The 17,284-nt window shown below is 46.7% G+C and overlaps 1 protein-coding gene across 2 annotated transcripts; it reads left to right on the top strand.

Moving 5' to 3' along the window:
- Positions 1-2,634: 2,634 nt before the first annotated feature.
- NHLRC1 (NHL repeat containing E3 ubiquitin protein ligase 1) lies at positions 2,635-6,356 on the top strand. 2 transcript variants are annotated; one of them, XM_081293722.1, is made up of 2 exons: positions 2,635-3,842; positions 5,341-6,356. In XM_081293722.1, exons 1-2 carry the CDS (start codon positions 2,685-2,687, stop codon positions 5,359-5,361), a joined length of 1,179 nt encoding a protein of 392 aa, XP_081149848.1. In that variant the 5' UTR covers positions 2,635-2,684; the 3' UTR covers positions 5,362-6,356. The 2 variants fall into 2 exon arrangements, with proteins under 2 accessions (XP_081149848.1, XP_081149849.1); XM_081293723.1 differs by lacking the exon at positions 5,341-6,356 and adding an exon at positions 4,901-4,933.
- Positions 6,357-17,284: the final 10,928 nt, after the last annotated feature.

Raw genomic sequence — 17,284 nt, forward strand, 5'->3', positions numbered from 1 at the left:
TTACAAAAAAGCCTTCTGGACTCCATATCTTCAGTTAAGTAGGAATAGGAACAGTGTAAAAGGAGGGAATGCTGGCTTCTGCTGACAGGAAGTTCCCCCAGATTAGAAACCGCAGCTACTCCATGGGGCATCAGCAAAGGCCAAAGATAACAGTAGCTAAGAGCACCAACCAGGATATGATGACCCTAAATCACAAAAGGACTTAATTGAGAAAACCTTAATCCCCAATCAAATGCCACAAGTTATATTCCTATATGTCAAATTTACTACTGGATCCTTGACAGTTAATTATGAGGGTAAATTGGGTGTCACAAAGCTTTCCATCATAGTTGGACTATGCTGTCCAACTAATGCAGTAGAGCAATTACTATGGACATATTTTATTTGTTTATTTATTTATTTGGTATCAGGGATTGAATCCCAGGGTGCACTTAAACACTGAGCCACATCCCCAGCCCTTGTGAATTTTTATTTTGAAACAGGGTCTCACTGAGTTGCTTAGGGGCTTGCAAAGTTGCTGAGGCTGGCATTGAACTTGGGATCCTCCTGCCTCAGCCTCCCCAGTCACTGGGGTTACAGGCATGCACCCCAGGGCCCAGGTCTATGGACATTATTGCAGCTTGCTCTGATTTGTCTTGTGAACATCTGCTTCTTTGTATTTCCCGGAGGCCTTGATTGGGCTGCAGCCCCAAGGGCTAACAAAGCTGGTGGTGCAGTACTATTAGTTGCCTCACGGGGGCAACAAAGGATCAAGAAGGTGGTAGGATTAGCAAGTAGTGTGCAGAGGAGTTGGACCCTCCTGCCTCTCCCTCTTGGAAGTCTGGCAGGACACCGCTGAAGGGTGAAAACTCAGCTATAGTCAACAATGAATTGAGATATTTGAATATTTTTTAAAGAATGTTGGAGAAGAGACAAGTTAGAGTAAGTCAAGGATCCACAGAGTCAGTCTGGGAAGCATCTTGAGAAGGTAACATCTCAGCACAGACCTGGCCTGCATTTGTGCTGCTCTGAGGGTAGCAGCCAGCCTTGTGTGACTGCCACTGGCCACGTGTGACTAATGAGCACTTGAAAGGGAGCTAATCTGAACTGGAATGTGCTGTAAGTGAACAATACATACTGGATTTTGCTTATGACACACAAAAGAAAGAGTATAACATCTCGTTGATATTTTTTGTAATGATTAAAAAATCAAAGTGACAATATTTGTATATTTGGGGTTAAATAAAATATACACTTAAATTAACATCACTAGCTTCTTTTATAAAGTGTGGTGACAAAAAAATTAGCATGATATAATGTAGCACTCATATTTCTATTAGGCAACACTGTTTCTAAAAATATTCCATTTTTTGATGCTCTGAATGGTATTTCTTCACTAAGAAATTACTTCTGGAAGAACTCTCTGTTGGGTGTGTTTTTAGTGGATAATTTAGTTGGAATGGAAATGTATTCTGAAATTACGGAACTGAGTTGGTTGTGGTATTCTAATATACAATCTTTGAATCATGTAACAAGTAATAAGGAAATGTTCTTTCTTGTCTTATATTAAGTTTCTCTCCCGGGGTTTTAACAGGTGATAGAACCCTGTGTTCTCAGAAGTCTAGGAAATAAAAGGGTCACTGGTTATGACTGGGATCTCTAAGTGAACAGAATGTCAAGGGCCTTGTTCGAGTAAGACATTTGGGTAAAAACATCCTGCAAATGGAAGACTGTAATAGATTTTTTTTGCTTTCAATCCTACCTGAGATTGGAATACTGGAACCTGTTGGTATTTGATGGACTCACCACAGTGCGTTGGTTCTCAGACGTGACTGTATGTTATAATCAGCTGGGGGGCCTTTACAAATCCCAGCAGCCCAGACCACACCCCAGAGCAGCTAAATCTCTGGGGATGAAGCTCAGCCACTTGCTAGCCATGTGACCCTAGACATGATATTGAACCTCTATGAACTCTATTGTAGAAAATGAGTGATGAAAATAATACACCTTATAGGATTGTCATGAGGTTTAAAAGAGATAACCTATGTAAACCCTTTTTATAAAAAAGGCAGGCATGGAGCAAATTTCTATAGTAATTGTTAACAGCTTTATCATTTTATATTTCTTCCTCTGGAAGGCATTCTCAGCCGTGGCTCTCCATCTGAAAGTCACAAGCTTAGTGTGTCGGAGTATTGTCCTATAACCTTCCTTCTTCCGCATGCAAATTCATTTTATAAGTATTCAGGAAACATCTGCTTTACTACAAACGTCTTAAAACACACCAAAGAAGTGCGCACCCCTTCTTACTTTCTTAGAGTTTTAACCTTGATGCGTCTGTGTTCTCCCAGCCTGGTCACACCTAACATGAAGGGACCATGGGACTCCAGCGCTGGAATACTGGGTTCTACATCTTGCTTTGTCCTTTATGGGCTGAAGAACAGGGACACCCTGTCCTCCAGGGCTGTGCTTCCTCCCCTGTTAAATGCGGGGGATCCACCCACGGCTGAGGGTCACCGGTCTGCACAAAAAATGCGCACGTGAATTCGTCCCGGAAACGTCCACACAGGCAGAAACGCCGCGCGCCCACCAGGGGGCGGTAGGTCGCGGTCAGCCACCCGCGGCGCTCGACGTCAGGGCGGACGCCCCGCCCAGTGACCGTGACCGCGGGCTGCGCGGGGGCAGCGTCCAGCCGGGGACAGCGCGCCATGGGGGAGGAGGCCTCGGGCGGCGGGGGGACGCCGCCGGAGCTGGTGCGCGAGGCCGAGATCAGCCTGCTCGAGTGCAAGGTGTGCTTTGAGAGGTTCGGCCACAGCCAGCAGCGGCGCCCGCGCAACCTGGCCTGCGGCCACGTGGTCTGCCTGGCCTGCGTGGCCGCCCTGGCACACCCGCGGACCCTGGCCCTCGAGTGCCCCTTCTGCCGGCGAGCCTGCCGCGCCTGCGACACCAGCGACTGCCTGCCGGTGCTGCACCTGCTGGAGCTCCTGGGCTCCACCCTTCACCGGTCCCCAGCTGCCTCCTGCGCCGCCCCCTGCATCCCCGGGGCCCTTAGCTGCCACCACGCCTTTGGCGGGTGGGGGACCCTGGTCAACCCCACGGGTCTGGCACTTTGTCCCAAGACGGGACGGGTCGTGGTGGTGCATGACGGCAAGAGGCGGGTCAAGATCTTTGACTCGGGGGGAGGATGTGTGCATCAATTTGGAGAGAAAGGTGACGCGGCCCAAGACATTAGGTACCCACTGGACGTCACCGTCACCAATGACTGCCACGTGGTTGTCACCGACGCTGGCGACCGCTCCATCAAAGTGTTTGATTTTTTTGGCCAGATCAAGCTCGTCATCGGAGGCCAGTTCTCCTTACCTTGGGGTGTGGAGACCACCCCTCAGAATGGGGTCCTGGTAACCGATGCAGAAGGAGGGTCTCTGCACCTGCTGGAAGTGGACTTCCTGGAAGGAGCCCTTCAGAGAACAGAAAGGTTGCAAGCTCATCTGAGCAGTCCCCGAGGGGTGGCAGTGTCTTGGCTCACTGGGGCTGTGGTGGTCCTAGAGCACCCGTTGGCCCTGGGACCCGGGGCCTGCAGTACCAGGGTGAAGGTGTTTAGCTCAAGTATGCAACTGATCGGCCAGGTGGATACCTTTGGGCTGAGCCTCTTCTTTCCCTCCAGAGTTACTGCTTCAGCTGTGACCTTTGATCACCAGGGGAATGTGGTGGTGACAGATACCTCGGGTCCAGCTATCCTGTGCTTAGGGAAACCTGAAGAGTTCCCAGGATTGAAGCCCATGGTCACTGAGGGCCTTTCCCATCCTGTGGCACTGACCTTCACCAAGGAGAATTCTCTTCTTGTGCTGGATACTGCATCTCATTCTGTAAAAGTCTATAAAGCTGACTGGGGGTAATGGGGTGAGGCGGGGATCCTGGGGCCTGGAGTCAGAAGACCTTGTGCTGTCACTAGCGAATTGTTTAACCCTGGATAAGTCACTTGACTCATCCATGGAAACTGCCTGGCAGAATTACAAAAGCTGGGCCAGTTATTAAAGAATAATAATTAAATCCAGCCTTATTGAATGTATACTCCCAGTCCTAAGAAATTTGCAAATATTATTTCACTTAATTCTTAATAGCCAGTGAGGTAATTTCTACTATTAGTCCCATTTTAGAGATAAGAAAACAGACCCAGAGAGCTTAAGTGGCTTCCCTAACATCACATTTACTTACAGTAATAGTCACAATATCAACTCAATTTTAACTTGACTCCAAACCCCTTGCTCTTAAATAAGATATCAAATGTGGGAAAAATATGTGAATGAGCATTGTTGCTATGGGCACTCTGTTTACAAGTAACTAACTATTTTAGATGCACAAAGAAAAAAGATTTTAGAGAGTTGGGGAGAAAAAGAATTTTGTAGTGAGCCTCAGTTTTCACACCTTTAATGCCACATTAGATGAAGTTACTGCTGCTCTTGAGTCACTTGAATAAGAAAATCAATTGACCTGGTGGAAAAGGTACACTTTTAGTAGCAGTGTCTCCTCATCTGTAGGCACTCAGAACATGCCTCTTGGTTGGCAGACAGAGGCCTGCAGAACACTACATACTAGTGAGAGACAGAATGTTTCCTCTTTTATGTTAATAAGGAGACAAGTCAACATAATTTGCTTGCCACTTTATAGTAGGTGGTACCTGAAGCACTTTGTGATGTGGGTTTACTCCGTGCAATTTAAATTGGTCTCACGTGTAGTAAACACTGTGTACTCGATAACTACTTCCCTTGATTCTTTTAGAACAGTGGTAAACACTCACATACTTCTTGAATTGAAGTTTATCCCCGACCAGGATAATGCCCTCATGTTGCAATTGAGTCCATGAATGGGTGAAGTAGCTGCTTCTTTAGAATCAAATGTTTTCTTTCTTTTTTTTTTTTTTTAGCTAATACGACTATCCTAGAGTGTAGGGATATTGGAATAATACCAAATAACTGGCCCTTCAAACGCAGCAGAGAAAAACATTGTCTCATGGAAAAAATATTGCTCTTGAAAGGTCAGAGTTTGCTTTAAATAATAACAGATGATTTATCCACAAAAATAGTGTCCCATTATGCAGAGTTTTAGTAGCTAAGATGTACCTTCTAAAGTAGCCCTGAAATTATGAGTAAGATATGTTCCAAGGGATTGTGAGCTAAAAGAGAGAGCCGGGCTCCCGAGCAGGTGCGCAAAGGCCCATTTTCGCTCTTAGTGCCCAGAATATAACATTAAATAGTAAAGTTGAGGCTCCCTGGGCCACGTTCGTCAGTGCATTCCAAACAGGGATTCCAGGGCAATTCCCTTCTCCCCACCCTTAAATTTGTCTTCCGGGTTTGTTCTTTAAAGCAAGCTGATGGAGGAGCTTGAGTCATGTCACACTGAATCCCCAGAGATTCGAGACACTGGAGAGGTTTGCAGGAAGAAGTGATCCCCGCAGGAAGCCTGGGGAGCCGAGGTGATGAAGGAGAGCAGGGGTGATCAGGCATGGAGGCAGAGAACTCCACCAGGAGGAAAGGGAGAAGGAGAAGACACTGGCTCTTCAGCACATCCGCCACAACCCCCTGGTGAGTCTGGGCAGCAAACGCAGGCAGGTCGGCTCAGCACCCCCATCTGATCCAGGTGGGCCAGTTCCTGATCCTCGGACTTGATCCTGATTTGGACCTTGCTCTGCCGCCGGCACTTAGCTTCTCCACCTTTCCCCTGACTCTGAAGACCTCAGTTCAGAGTCATAACACCTGCCCTCCAGCAAGCCTAGCTCTGGGTCCCAGCACCCAAACCATCAGCATCCACTAGGGCCTTATCCAGACCTCTCCAGGCCCCTATTAAAAAGGTGGCACCCAAAGTGAGTGGTACTCCCTTTGAGAAAGAAGCATCATCCCATACATCTCAGGAAACTGAGGAAGCCTCTGATGATAGAAAATGTTTAAAAATCTTTAAAGTTGCCTCGGAAAGAAGAGATAGATACTGGCGGTCAGTGTTCACTAATAGTGGGGTACAATGGTGAATCCAAAGAAGAAGTGGTTTCACTGTGTAGAAAGTATGATTGGGAGGCTGACAAAAGTCCCCATGGCCACTGGACTGGACGGTCACATCTGCTGTGCCCACAGGTCCTGATGATGAGCTGGCCCTCAGCACACACCATCCACAGCAAGATCCCCTATAGCAAGAGTGGGTGAGACAGGGAGCACACCTGAGCCAAGAGCAGCCAACCCATCAATGGCGCCTCAACAAATGTTTTCATTCAACCAGGAAACTGGCTACAAATTGGCCTGGGATGAACAAAGAGATCCAATTCAATTCTTTTTTTTTTTTTTTTTTTGTACTAGTGATTGAACCCAGGGGCACTTAACCACCGAGCCACATTCCCAGCCCTTTTCATTTTTATTTTTTATTTTGAGACAGGGTGTTGCTAAGTTGCATAATGCCTCACTAAGTTGCTGAGGCTGGCCTTGAACTTGCAATCCTCCTGCCTCAGCCTCCTGAGTTGCTGTGTTTGCTTTCCCAGACTCACCAGAAGGTACGTGGTGGTGCTCGTTACAGCACCCAGCCCAATTCAATTTTTATCCTTGAAATTTTGAATTGAGGAATATGGAGCAAATTGGGTGGACATGAGCCAAAGGGCGGGGGGGTCGTGCTCTAAAAGTACGCTCTGTTGCAGCAGCACAGAGAACCCCTGAGAGCAAGCCAAGTCACAAATCAGAAGTTAGGCAGAGAAACGACTGGGAAGAATCCAGGTTAGAGTGGAGAAAGGTGTGAGAGAAGCCAATGGCTCAGAGTCCTGTCATCTCAGGCCCCAGGTTGTGCCTCTGGAGCTCCTTGGCCCGCTTTGTGTCTTCGAGTCCCAGCTGCACTATGGTTTGTGACCTTGGAATTCCAGCACTCTGTCTCATGCCACTTGAACCTCTGTGCTGAGGGGCTTCAGCTTTTGTGGGTTTACATCCCAATAAACCCCTCCGAAGTTGAAAACAAGGAAAGTCAAAAGTGCACTGGATACACCCACCTGTAGAGCAGCGGCCTAGAGCAGCAGCTGTCCCTGGAGTGATCGCCGGCCGGCTGCCACCACCCTGCACCTCCAGAGAGGATTCTGCAGCACGTTGCCAGCCTAGGAAAAGGTCAAAGTTCAGAACTCCAAGTGCAGTGTCTTCTGAGTGCTTATTGACATCACCATACAGCAGACAAATTGTAAGTTGAACCACCCTAATTTGGGGTCTGTCTGTACTCCATGCTCCCTTGCTTAGCCAACCTGCCCGGATCTCTGTGTTTTTGTAAAAGAAAGCACCTAACAAAAATCCAGTTATTTTGCTGAGTTATTTGTTTGTTTTTGGAGAAAACTGGACTTAAACTGCTAATTTGGATGCCATGAGTAAGAAACTAAATCTGCAGAGAGCAACATTCTCCCATGAACACATCGACCCCCATTCTAGGCGCAGCCTAAGACCAGGGCACGCGGTGGGCTCACCTGCTATGGTTCTGAAAATGGAAGTTAGAAGTCAAGCCAACGAACAAGTAAGACACATTTGAGCCTCCTCTCCAAACAGAGGCAAATACAAATGTAAAAACAAAAACCCACTTTCGTTATGAGCTGGAAGGCCAGGTTTCATTTATTTTAGAATAGATGAAGTTTTGGCTCAATTTTGGGACAGCACATTTTTAGGAAATCATGACAATCCAGAATCTGTTTGAAAACCATGAAGAAGGTCCTAAAAAGCATGTGTGTGTGTGTGTGTGTGTGCGCGCACACACACACACACACACACACACACACATTCACACACACACACACACACACACACACATATATTTTTTTTGGTCAGCCTCTGCCCAGATGGCACCTAAGCCTTTGAATGGTGTCTGTGTGGTTCAACGATGAACCTCTAGAGCCTAGGACAGCAGGCATGTAGGTATTTAAACATAGGAACTGGATTAGTCTTTTTCTTTTTCTTTTTTTTTTTTTATTGATTATTTATCGCATTACATAGTTCATGATATATCATCTTTCATACATTAGACTCAAATTGTGCTTTGAACTCCCATTTTCACCCCAAATACAGATTGCAGAATCACATCTGTTACATATTCGCATTTTTACATAATGCCATATTAGTGACTGTTGTATTCTGCTACCTTTCCTATCCCCTACTATCCCCCCTCCCCTCCCCTCCCCTCCCATCTTCCCTCTCTACCTCCCCTGCTGTTGTTCAATTCTCTCCCTTTTTTTTTTCCCCTCCCCCTTGCCCCTCATAACCTCTTATAATTTTATGTATCCTTGAAGGTCTCCTACCATTTCCATATGCTTTCCCTTCTCTCTCCGTTTCTCTCCCCCCATTCGTCTTTGTTTACTGTAGTCTTTTCCTCATGCTCTTTCTTCCTGTTCTGTTCTTAGTTTTTCTCTTTATATCAAAGCAGACATTTGGCATTTGTTTTTTAGGGCTTGGCTAGCTTCGCTTAGCATAATCTGCTCTAATGCCATCCATTTCCCCGCAAATTCTATGATTTTGTCATTTCTTAGTGCTGCATAATACTCCATTGTGTATAGATGCCACATTTTTTTTATCCATTCATCAATTGAAGGGCATCTAGGTTGGTTCCACAGTCTAGCTATTGTGAATTGTGCCGCTATAATCATTGATGCAGCCGTATCCCTATAGTGCGCTCTTTTAAGGTCCTCAGGGAATAGTCCGAGAAGTGCGATAGCTGGGTCAAATGTTGGTTCCATTCCCAGCGTATGGATTAGTCTTTTTCTAAAGGAATTTTCCTTAACTCTGTATTTCTTTCTCTGTTAAAAGGGTAGTAGCATAGATTGTTTTGGGAACCTAGTCTAAACTTAAAATGATTGGTGGTGGGTTTGCTGAGGGACTCACAGAGAGATACCAAGGTGTTTGGGGTGACTTTGTGGCAGCCTGGGTTGGACGTATGAAGAGCTTAGTTTCCTCAGTCACCAACCCCAATGCCAACAGTGATTTCATCTCCATCTGCAGGGACCAGGGGGAGCTCAGGGCTCCTGGGTCACTCACCTGGTGTTGTGCCTGGGCCATTGTTAGAGTGGTCTCTGGGTTAATCGTGGTTGATCACAGACACATAAAGAGGCTTTGCCTTTTCCAGGAACAACCCACCCAGGAAGCCTGGCCACAGGTGTTTGTTGACCGACAAGGTACAAGTGTGATATGTTGTATCTATTACGACAGTTGAAGAGCAAGCAGCTCATGTTTTACAAATAAATAAATAATAAACAAAGATAAACTAGGAAGCTAATTTCCTGACAAAGAATCCTGGTCAAATCCTTAGTTGACTGACAATGTCGTAAAAATAGCTACAATGAAAGCCACATATAAAATGATCAGATAAAACTATCTTAGACCTTAGAGATTTAGGATTAGAAGGAAACAGACACTTTCTTTGAAAATGCCCTGAAATCACATCGGAGCCGTCCAGGAGTGGGAGGACTGGTTTAGGTCCCACAGATAGCAAAGGGCAGAAGGATTCAGGACTAGGAAAGGGATCTTCCCGTGTGCCACTTTGTCCCCTCTACCACGAAAGAACAGGAAACTCAAAGGCTGAGAACCGGTGTGCACACATGCACACTCTCACACAGGTGCACACACCTGGGCGCACCCACACATGTGCTGGCACTTGATCTTTAAGTCCTTGTGGTCTTTGCACTTAGGCCCTTTGCCCCAATGTCCCTCAAATCAACTTGTTATGACTTCACCGCATCTGCCCAGTTAGCTTCCCAAACAGCCTGCCCGCTGGCCCAGGGGAACGCTGCGGTGTTTCCAAATTGACTGTGTGACAAGCATGAGGCCCTTCTCTTTGGTCACTGAGAAGTCAGTCCTGAGGAGTCCCCAGTGGTGCGGCGCCGCCCCTCGAGGTGCCCCTCTGCCTCTTTCTTTCACGGTGATCAGATGCCTCCCAGCACTGCCAGTCCCTGTTACAAAGGGAGCCTTTGGCTGTCAGGAGATGGTGGAACTCACTTCTCCCTAATACTTGGTTTATTTCAAAAGGCTGCTGGCTTGTTGGATCCTCACCCCAAACTCTCTCGATGTACACAGGCAGGTTTATTAAGGGGACTTGCCAGGGAAGAAGCTGAGACTTGCTGGGCGCTGTGGGGCACGCCTGTAATCCCAGTGGCTTGGGAGCCTGCGGCAGGAGGATCCTGAGTTCAAAGCCAGCCTCAGTAACTTAGCTAAGCCCTAAGCTACTCAGCAAGAACGCACTGTCTCTAGATAAAAAGGGCTGGGGATGTGGCTCAGTGGCTAAGTGCCCCTGGGTTCAAACCCTGGTACCAAAAAAAAAGAAGAAGAAAAAGAAGCAGAGACTCACAGAGATGGGGTGGCTTGCCCAAGATGGCATAACTGAGTCCTGGTATTTCGAGTTGAAGGAGAACAGGGGTTTTTGTGTTTGTTTTTAAATCTCCCCCAAGGTGATTCTGTATGCGGCCAACATTGGGTGTATCACTGCTCTTGAAAACTAAGAAATATCCCAAACATCACTTTGTAGTGTCGCCCACTCTCCATGTACTGTGCACGTCATTTTGCGGCAGCCCCAGGTAACGCTCTTGAGGAGAGACCCTTCTCAGGTTTCAGAGCTGATCCTGTCAATCTCTGAGAGCCACCGGCTCTGCACTGTGTTACCCTTTTCTGAGGTGCTAGGAAGAGAGACCTGCTTATAGCAAGAGCAAGACTGTGATTGGGCCTCAGGGGAGGATTTCGTGGTGGGGGTCAAGTTCTGTTACTTCCCTTAAACCAAATGCTTTTGTTAAAAATAAACGCACGAGTGTGCTGGTTATTTTCAAAAAGTCAGTCCATGTAATTCTTCAGCTGTGCTTCAGAGCTTCTTATCTGACCTCAGACGGTCTCATAGGACTGAACTCAGGTCGGTGGGATTTCAAGAGCCAGTGCTGAACGTCAGGAGCCTGCCCAGTAAGAGGCCACCCTTTCCAGACAGGGCAGTCCCCGAGTTCTCTCCTCCTCTTCCCTCCTGTTACGGACTCTTTCCTGTTGGTTGTTTCTGTGTCATTTTCCTCCCTTGAATTATAGAAATTAACACGTGTTCCTTGTACACTTAGAAAATGTAGATCAGTTTAAAGACATTTAGTCACTTTTAATTAGCAAAAACTACTGTTGCGTTTTTTGAATCCAGGACTGTGGAATCGGTATCCTCGAGCATTCCTTCATGCATCCTAACTTTACAAAACTATGTATCACATAAACTGCAAACTCTTCTGCCAAAATGGAAATTTGAGGGGCATTCAGCTGAAATTCAATTTGGTGATCCCAAAACATGGGAAACAAAAGCTTGATGAGAGAGAGAGAGAGGGGGGGGGGGGGGAAGGAAGTAAATGCCCAATATTCCATCTGCCCTTCACATGCCCCAGCCCCTCTGCAGGTCAGCAGGACCAGGTGACCAGTTCTTGCTGAGAACAGAACCCAAGATGAGGACCAAGGGAGGAGAGCTCTTTGACTGCGTGAAGGCAGCCATCGCTCCATGGTGACAGGTGGGGGAGGGTCAGAGGAGCCTCCTGCTCCAATTTCTTCACATCAGCCGTTTATGTGCTTCGCCCAACCCAGCGTCTGATGAGCAAGGTGTTCCAGAATAGCCTTCCTTGTAATGACCCTCCTTCCCCCATCTGCACCGTCTGTTCCGCTTTCAAACACCCAGGGTTGTGCCCAGAGTGACTGATGACACAGGAAGCCCAGCTTCGTTCCATTTTGGAGTTAATTTCCACCAGTCGTCCCCGGCGGACACTAACATAAATCTTAGTCTTTCCTCTCTCCTGACAAATCAGTGAGAAAGACTTTATATACATTTACTGAATTTGCTAGAAGTACTGTCGGCACAAATGAGGATGAGGATGTCACTCGGGAGCTGGCTCCGCTCCCGGCTCCATCCCCAGTTCCAAATGCATCCTTTATCATCTGGAGTTGTCCAGCTCACTCTTTTTTGGTAATATCTTTGTCAGGTTTTAGCATCAGGGTTACACTGACCTTATAAAATGAAATAGAAGTGTTTCCTCCTTTAATTTCTGGAAAAACTTATAACATCATTATTACTTCTTCTTCAGTGATTGAATTTACCAGTGAAATCTTGTAGCTAGGTGTTTCCTTGGTTTAAAAAGATCATTTTTTAAAATAATTATTTACAAATTTAATTTAAGCCATAAAGAGCAATTCAATGGGGTGTTTTTGTTTTGTTGTTTGATTCTTTCTTGCTATGTCAGCTTTATAAATAGTATTTTTCTTTTTTTTTTAAGAGAGAGTGAGAGAGGAGAGAGAGAGAGAGAGAGAGAGAGAGAGAGAGAGAGAGAATTTTTAATATTTTTTTTTAGTTCTCGGCGGACACAACATCTTTGTTGGTATGTGGTGCTGAGGATCGAACCCAGGCCGCACGCATGCCAGGCGAGCGCGCTACCGCTTGAGCCACATCCCCAGCCCATAAATAGTATTTTTCAAGAAATTTGTCCAGTTAATCTAAGTTGTTAAATGTGTTGCCAATAAAGTTATCTATCATATGCCCTTTTTAATCCTAAAGGACTTAAAAATGTCGGTAGGATAACTAACTCGATTGGATTCAAACTTTATGTGTGCCCAAACTCTGAGGCTCGCCTTTCAACTCTTTCTTTTTACAGTTTTTCCCACTTTCCAGCCAAGCTGTTGCCGGAAACCCTCCTCAGTGTCTTTAGACCATGAAGACTAAAGGTTTTGTGTCTTGGTTTTGGTCACCCTGAACAGCACAGACTGGGACACTGCCTAAAGCTACAAGGCATGAAAGTAGGAAAAAGTACCCACGGCCATTTTCTTCCCCCAGGGCTCAAACCCTTTCCAAAGCCACTTGCCTTTGGTCACTCTGCATTGCCTGGCTTCTCTCCAGCTCCACAGAAGCCTCGTTCTTATTTTTCTCCATTCGCCATTTCTAGAGCCACACATGGGCATTCTTGCCATAGGACAGGTAGAGTGACAAGACACTGAACGCGGGGTGCTTTGGTCCTGGGTTTCTTGACATCTCCGTTTAAGTACTTTTGAGAACACAATGGCGGACATCATCCTCCCTTGAGAGATTGAGAAGTTTGCAGATTCAGCTAGTTTGCAGGGGGCCCGGGTGATGAGGCTCAGTGGTATCAGTCACCAGAAAGTATCCTTCTCTCCTCTTTTTACTTATTTTATTTTTTAATTATCCAGTTGAGAAGCTCCCGGGGCATCCACAACAGACCCCTGAACAGGTTTGCCTTGCTCTCCTCCCCCAGCTATGGCAAGAATGCCCCACAGTCGGTAGCAGGTGGACACGGCTGGGGGCCAAGGCACCCTGTTCAGGGGGAGCCGTGTTTCTCTCTCCTGCCACTGAGTTGGATTTGGCCACAGAACTTTCATTCGTTACCCAGCAGCAACCTCAGATGTCACCTGCTTTTGAAAAGCACAGCTATTGGCGTTCATCGTCCACTTCAGGAAGTTTCTGACAGCCACGGCTGGTAAGGAGACCCCCAGCTTCATCTTGCCCCCTGTTTCACTGATGCTATGACATGAAGCCAAAATACTTCCCACAGAACCTTCCACTTCCCTCCGTGTCTGGCTCTTTCCCATCATCACAGCCACCAGAAGCTTGTGAGAGGAGTCAAGTTGACATTACAAATGGTATCCGAGTCACAGACGCTTGTCATTGGAGGTTTGGGCCCTCGTATCTGACACCCTGCAACAAACAGGGGCAGGACTTTGATAGACGCTGGCTTGAGCATGTGAGTCCTCCCCTCGCCCAACTTCATGCCCAGGTGCCCTCACTCCCGCACTCACCAAAGGAGCAAGTGGAGGCTGACTATTCAAGATTTAATAGTATAAGCTTTCACTTGGTGGTTTTGTTTAATAGGTTAGGAACTGCACATTAAAAGAGGTCAAAAACACTGACTAATGTAGAAGAACTTAGCAGGAGCAATGTGGAGCCTTAGAATACTTTGGGGGTGTTGGGGATTGAACCCAGGGGTTTACATTCCTAGCCCTTTGTCATTTTTATTTTTGAGGTGGGAGTCTCACCAAGTTTCTGAGGCCGGCCTCTAACTTGTAATCCTCCTGCATCAGCCTCCCAAGTCAGTGGGATTGCATGTATATGTCCCTGTGTCCAGGTTTCAAGATTATAAGAACTGGCTGTGGGGCTACATATTTATAATCCCAATGACCAGGAGGCGGGAAGATCACAAGTTCAAGGCCAGCTGCAGTAACTTAATGAGGCCCTAAGCAAATTGGTGAGACCCTGTCTCAAAATTTTAAAAAAGGGCTGGAGAGGTAGTTCAGTGGTAAAGTCCCCAATGGGTTCAATTCTTAGTACCAAAAAAAAAAAAAAGCATAGAATACTTTTGATTCCAGGCATCAATCCATCACTTGTCAGATCTTGTAGTCACAGCAGCAAAATCCAGAAGGATCCGGAAGAGCTGCTCCAATTCCAATGGAAGCCACCCTCCCAGTGTGTTGACTTGGTGGGGTATCTCACAATGAAGAAGCATCTGTTGCCAGTGCATGTATTAAATTTTCCGTAAGATCCTATCTTTGTTGTGAAACTTGCCAAATAATTGATGAGAACCACTTAGCACCATCTCTTCATGGAATCACCATCAGGGAAGGGCTTCCTGTGGGACATGACCTTTGCCTGGGTCCCGTGCCCTCTCTTCCACCACGTGAACCCACTACCTCTCCCTCCTGGGGACAGTGGGCTGCCCCCCGCAGCTCTCCTGCTGAGGTTTCTCAGTGTGGGATTGGCCTTCAGGACGCAGGTCTGGTGACTGGCTCCCAGCGAGGCCAGATCGACAGTCTTGACCTAGTCCCCACTCTCAGCCCCACCTTCCCCACATGGAAACTACATCTTGCTTGTGGTTTTTTCCTACATCTGCTGCATTGAACTTCCTCTCCTACATCCACTACAATGATCTGTTGAGACTCCGTTTTATCGAATGCATGGGATGAGCTTCACTAATCCAAACTCTCCAAATCCAGGATGCTCCAAGATCCAAAATCTTTGAACTTTGACATAAAACCAAAGTGGAAAATTTCACACCTGACTTCATGTGAGAGATCACAGTCAAAATATGCAAAATTATTTAAAATGTCTAGTTGGGCAGGGTGGCACCTGCCTGTAATTCTAGTGGCTCCGGAGGCTGAGGCAGCTTCAGCAATTTAGCCAGGCCCTAAGCAACTTAGCAAGACCCTCTCTCAACTATAAAATAAAAAGGGGGCTGGGGTTGTGGCTCAGCGGTAGAGTGCTTGCCTAGCGTGTGCGAGGCCCTGGGTTTGATCCTCAGTACCACATAAAAGATAAACAAAGATATTTTTAAAAATAAAATAAAAAGGGCTGAGATACAGCTCAGTGGTTAAGCACCCCTGGATGCAATCCCTGATGCAAAAAAAGAAGTGTGTTACAGTCAGCGATTTTGCTGCTGTGACTAAAAGATCTGTCAAGAACAATTGTAAAGGAGGAAAAGTTTATGTGAGGGCTCATGGTTTCACAGGTCTTAGTCCTTAGGAGGCCGGCTCCATTCCTCGGGGCTTGGGGCTCGAGGTGAGGCTGAACATCATGGCAGAAGAGGGTGTCGGAGGAAAGCGGCTCATGTCATGATGATCAGAAGCAGAGAGAGAGGGAGGGAGAGATTCCACTTGCCAGATACAAAATATATACCTTATAGCTGCACCCCAGCGGCTTCCAGTTCCCACTAAAGTTCATCCCATCAGGGATTAATTTGCGGATTGGGTTAAGACTCTCACGACCCAGTCATTTCTCCTCTGAACCTTCTTGCATTGTCCACACGCGAGCTTTTGGGGGACCCCTCATGTCCAAACCATAACAATGTGTGAAGTTACCTCCAGGCAAAGTCTATGAGGAATAATATGAAACAATGATTTTGTGTTTAGACCTGAGCCTCATCCCCAGGATAGCTCATTAGGTAATATGCAAATATTCCAAAATATAAAAGTGTTTCGGATACCTATAGTCAACCTGGGGGCACCTCACAGAAGTTATGGCATTGAGATTTGGGGGAACATCACAGGGAAAGAAGCAGGGGATGAGAGAAGGGGAAGGGGAAGTGGTACCGAGAACTATGGCTCCCAGCCGTAAGCAGTGGTTCTGCTGGGGCCTTTCCTTCGGTGCTGACCTACGCTTCATCTTCACCACAGCCAGGGAAACAGTCGCTGTTGGCATTTTTACAAATGAGGAAACGGAGGCACAGAGAGGTTAAATAATTCAATGAAGGTCACACAGACCATGCATGCAGCACACAAGCCACTTCACCTCCCCGAGCCTTAGTTTCTGGTCATAGAATGGAAATGTAGCAGTACCACTCCATGGAGATGGAGACCCCCAGGCATGGGAAGAGTACCTGGCCCGGTTAGGTGCTCAGTAACCCTTAGTGATTATTATTTTTGCTTGTAATATCTGGAGCAGGCTCTGCCTCTGTTCTCAAGCATGGCAGTCAAGGATCATGAAGGTCACAGCCACAGGAGCCACCCTTCGTTGCCTGTACGGAGCGCCTGCCTGATAGGAAACCTACAGAGCAGAAAACCGGGCTGGAGACGAGGAAGACGACACTCAACAACATTGTTTGGGTCCCCAAGGTCTTCCTGTTCCTGAAGCTGGATGCAACCCTAGATATCATAGTTCTCTCCCACAAATTCTCTGTTCTCCTTAAATCAGCTTGAGTGGGATGCCTGTGACCTTGACGAGTTCAAGGTCAGCCTGGGCAACTTGATGAGACCCTGTTTCAGGAAGAAATAAAACAGAGACCAAGGTAGATGACTCTAGAGAAGAGCATGCATTTCAAGGATTTTACTTTACACCCAGCTCAAGGCACATGAAGCTGGTTTTCAGCATCTACTCAGAGCTCCACAATAGAAGAAAATATTCGATTGGTTCCTTCAGTTTTGAGTAGCCAAATAACTAATAAGTTTTTTGTTTTTCTTTCTTGACAAGAGTGAGAAGAGTTTCCTGATCCTAATTAAAAGTACACATTTTTTGAGCCAGGAATGCTGGCGTAACCTGTAATCCCAGCAGATTGGGAGGCTGAGGCAGGAGGATTATAAATTCAAGGCCAGCCTCAGCAATTTTGTGAGGTCCTAAGCAACTTAGCAAGACCCTGAGTCAAACTAAAATCTAAAAAGGTTTGGGGCTGTGGCTCAGGAGTTAAGTGCCCCTGGGTTCAATCCGCAGTACCAAAAGAAAAAGATCAGTGCTCCTTTGGTACCTTAGACTTTAAGGTTTGGCAGAGTCTCTGAGATCCTGATGTCTAACTCCTCCACTTTACAAATGAGTAAGCTCAAGC

Source organism: Spermophilus citellus (assembly GCF_964194105.1).
Source record: "Spermophilus citellus genome assembly, chromosome: 5".
Lineage (NCBI taxonomy): Eukaryota > Metazoa > Chordata > Mammalia > Rodentia > Sciuridae > Spermophilus > Spermophilus citellus.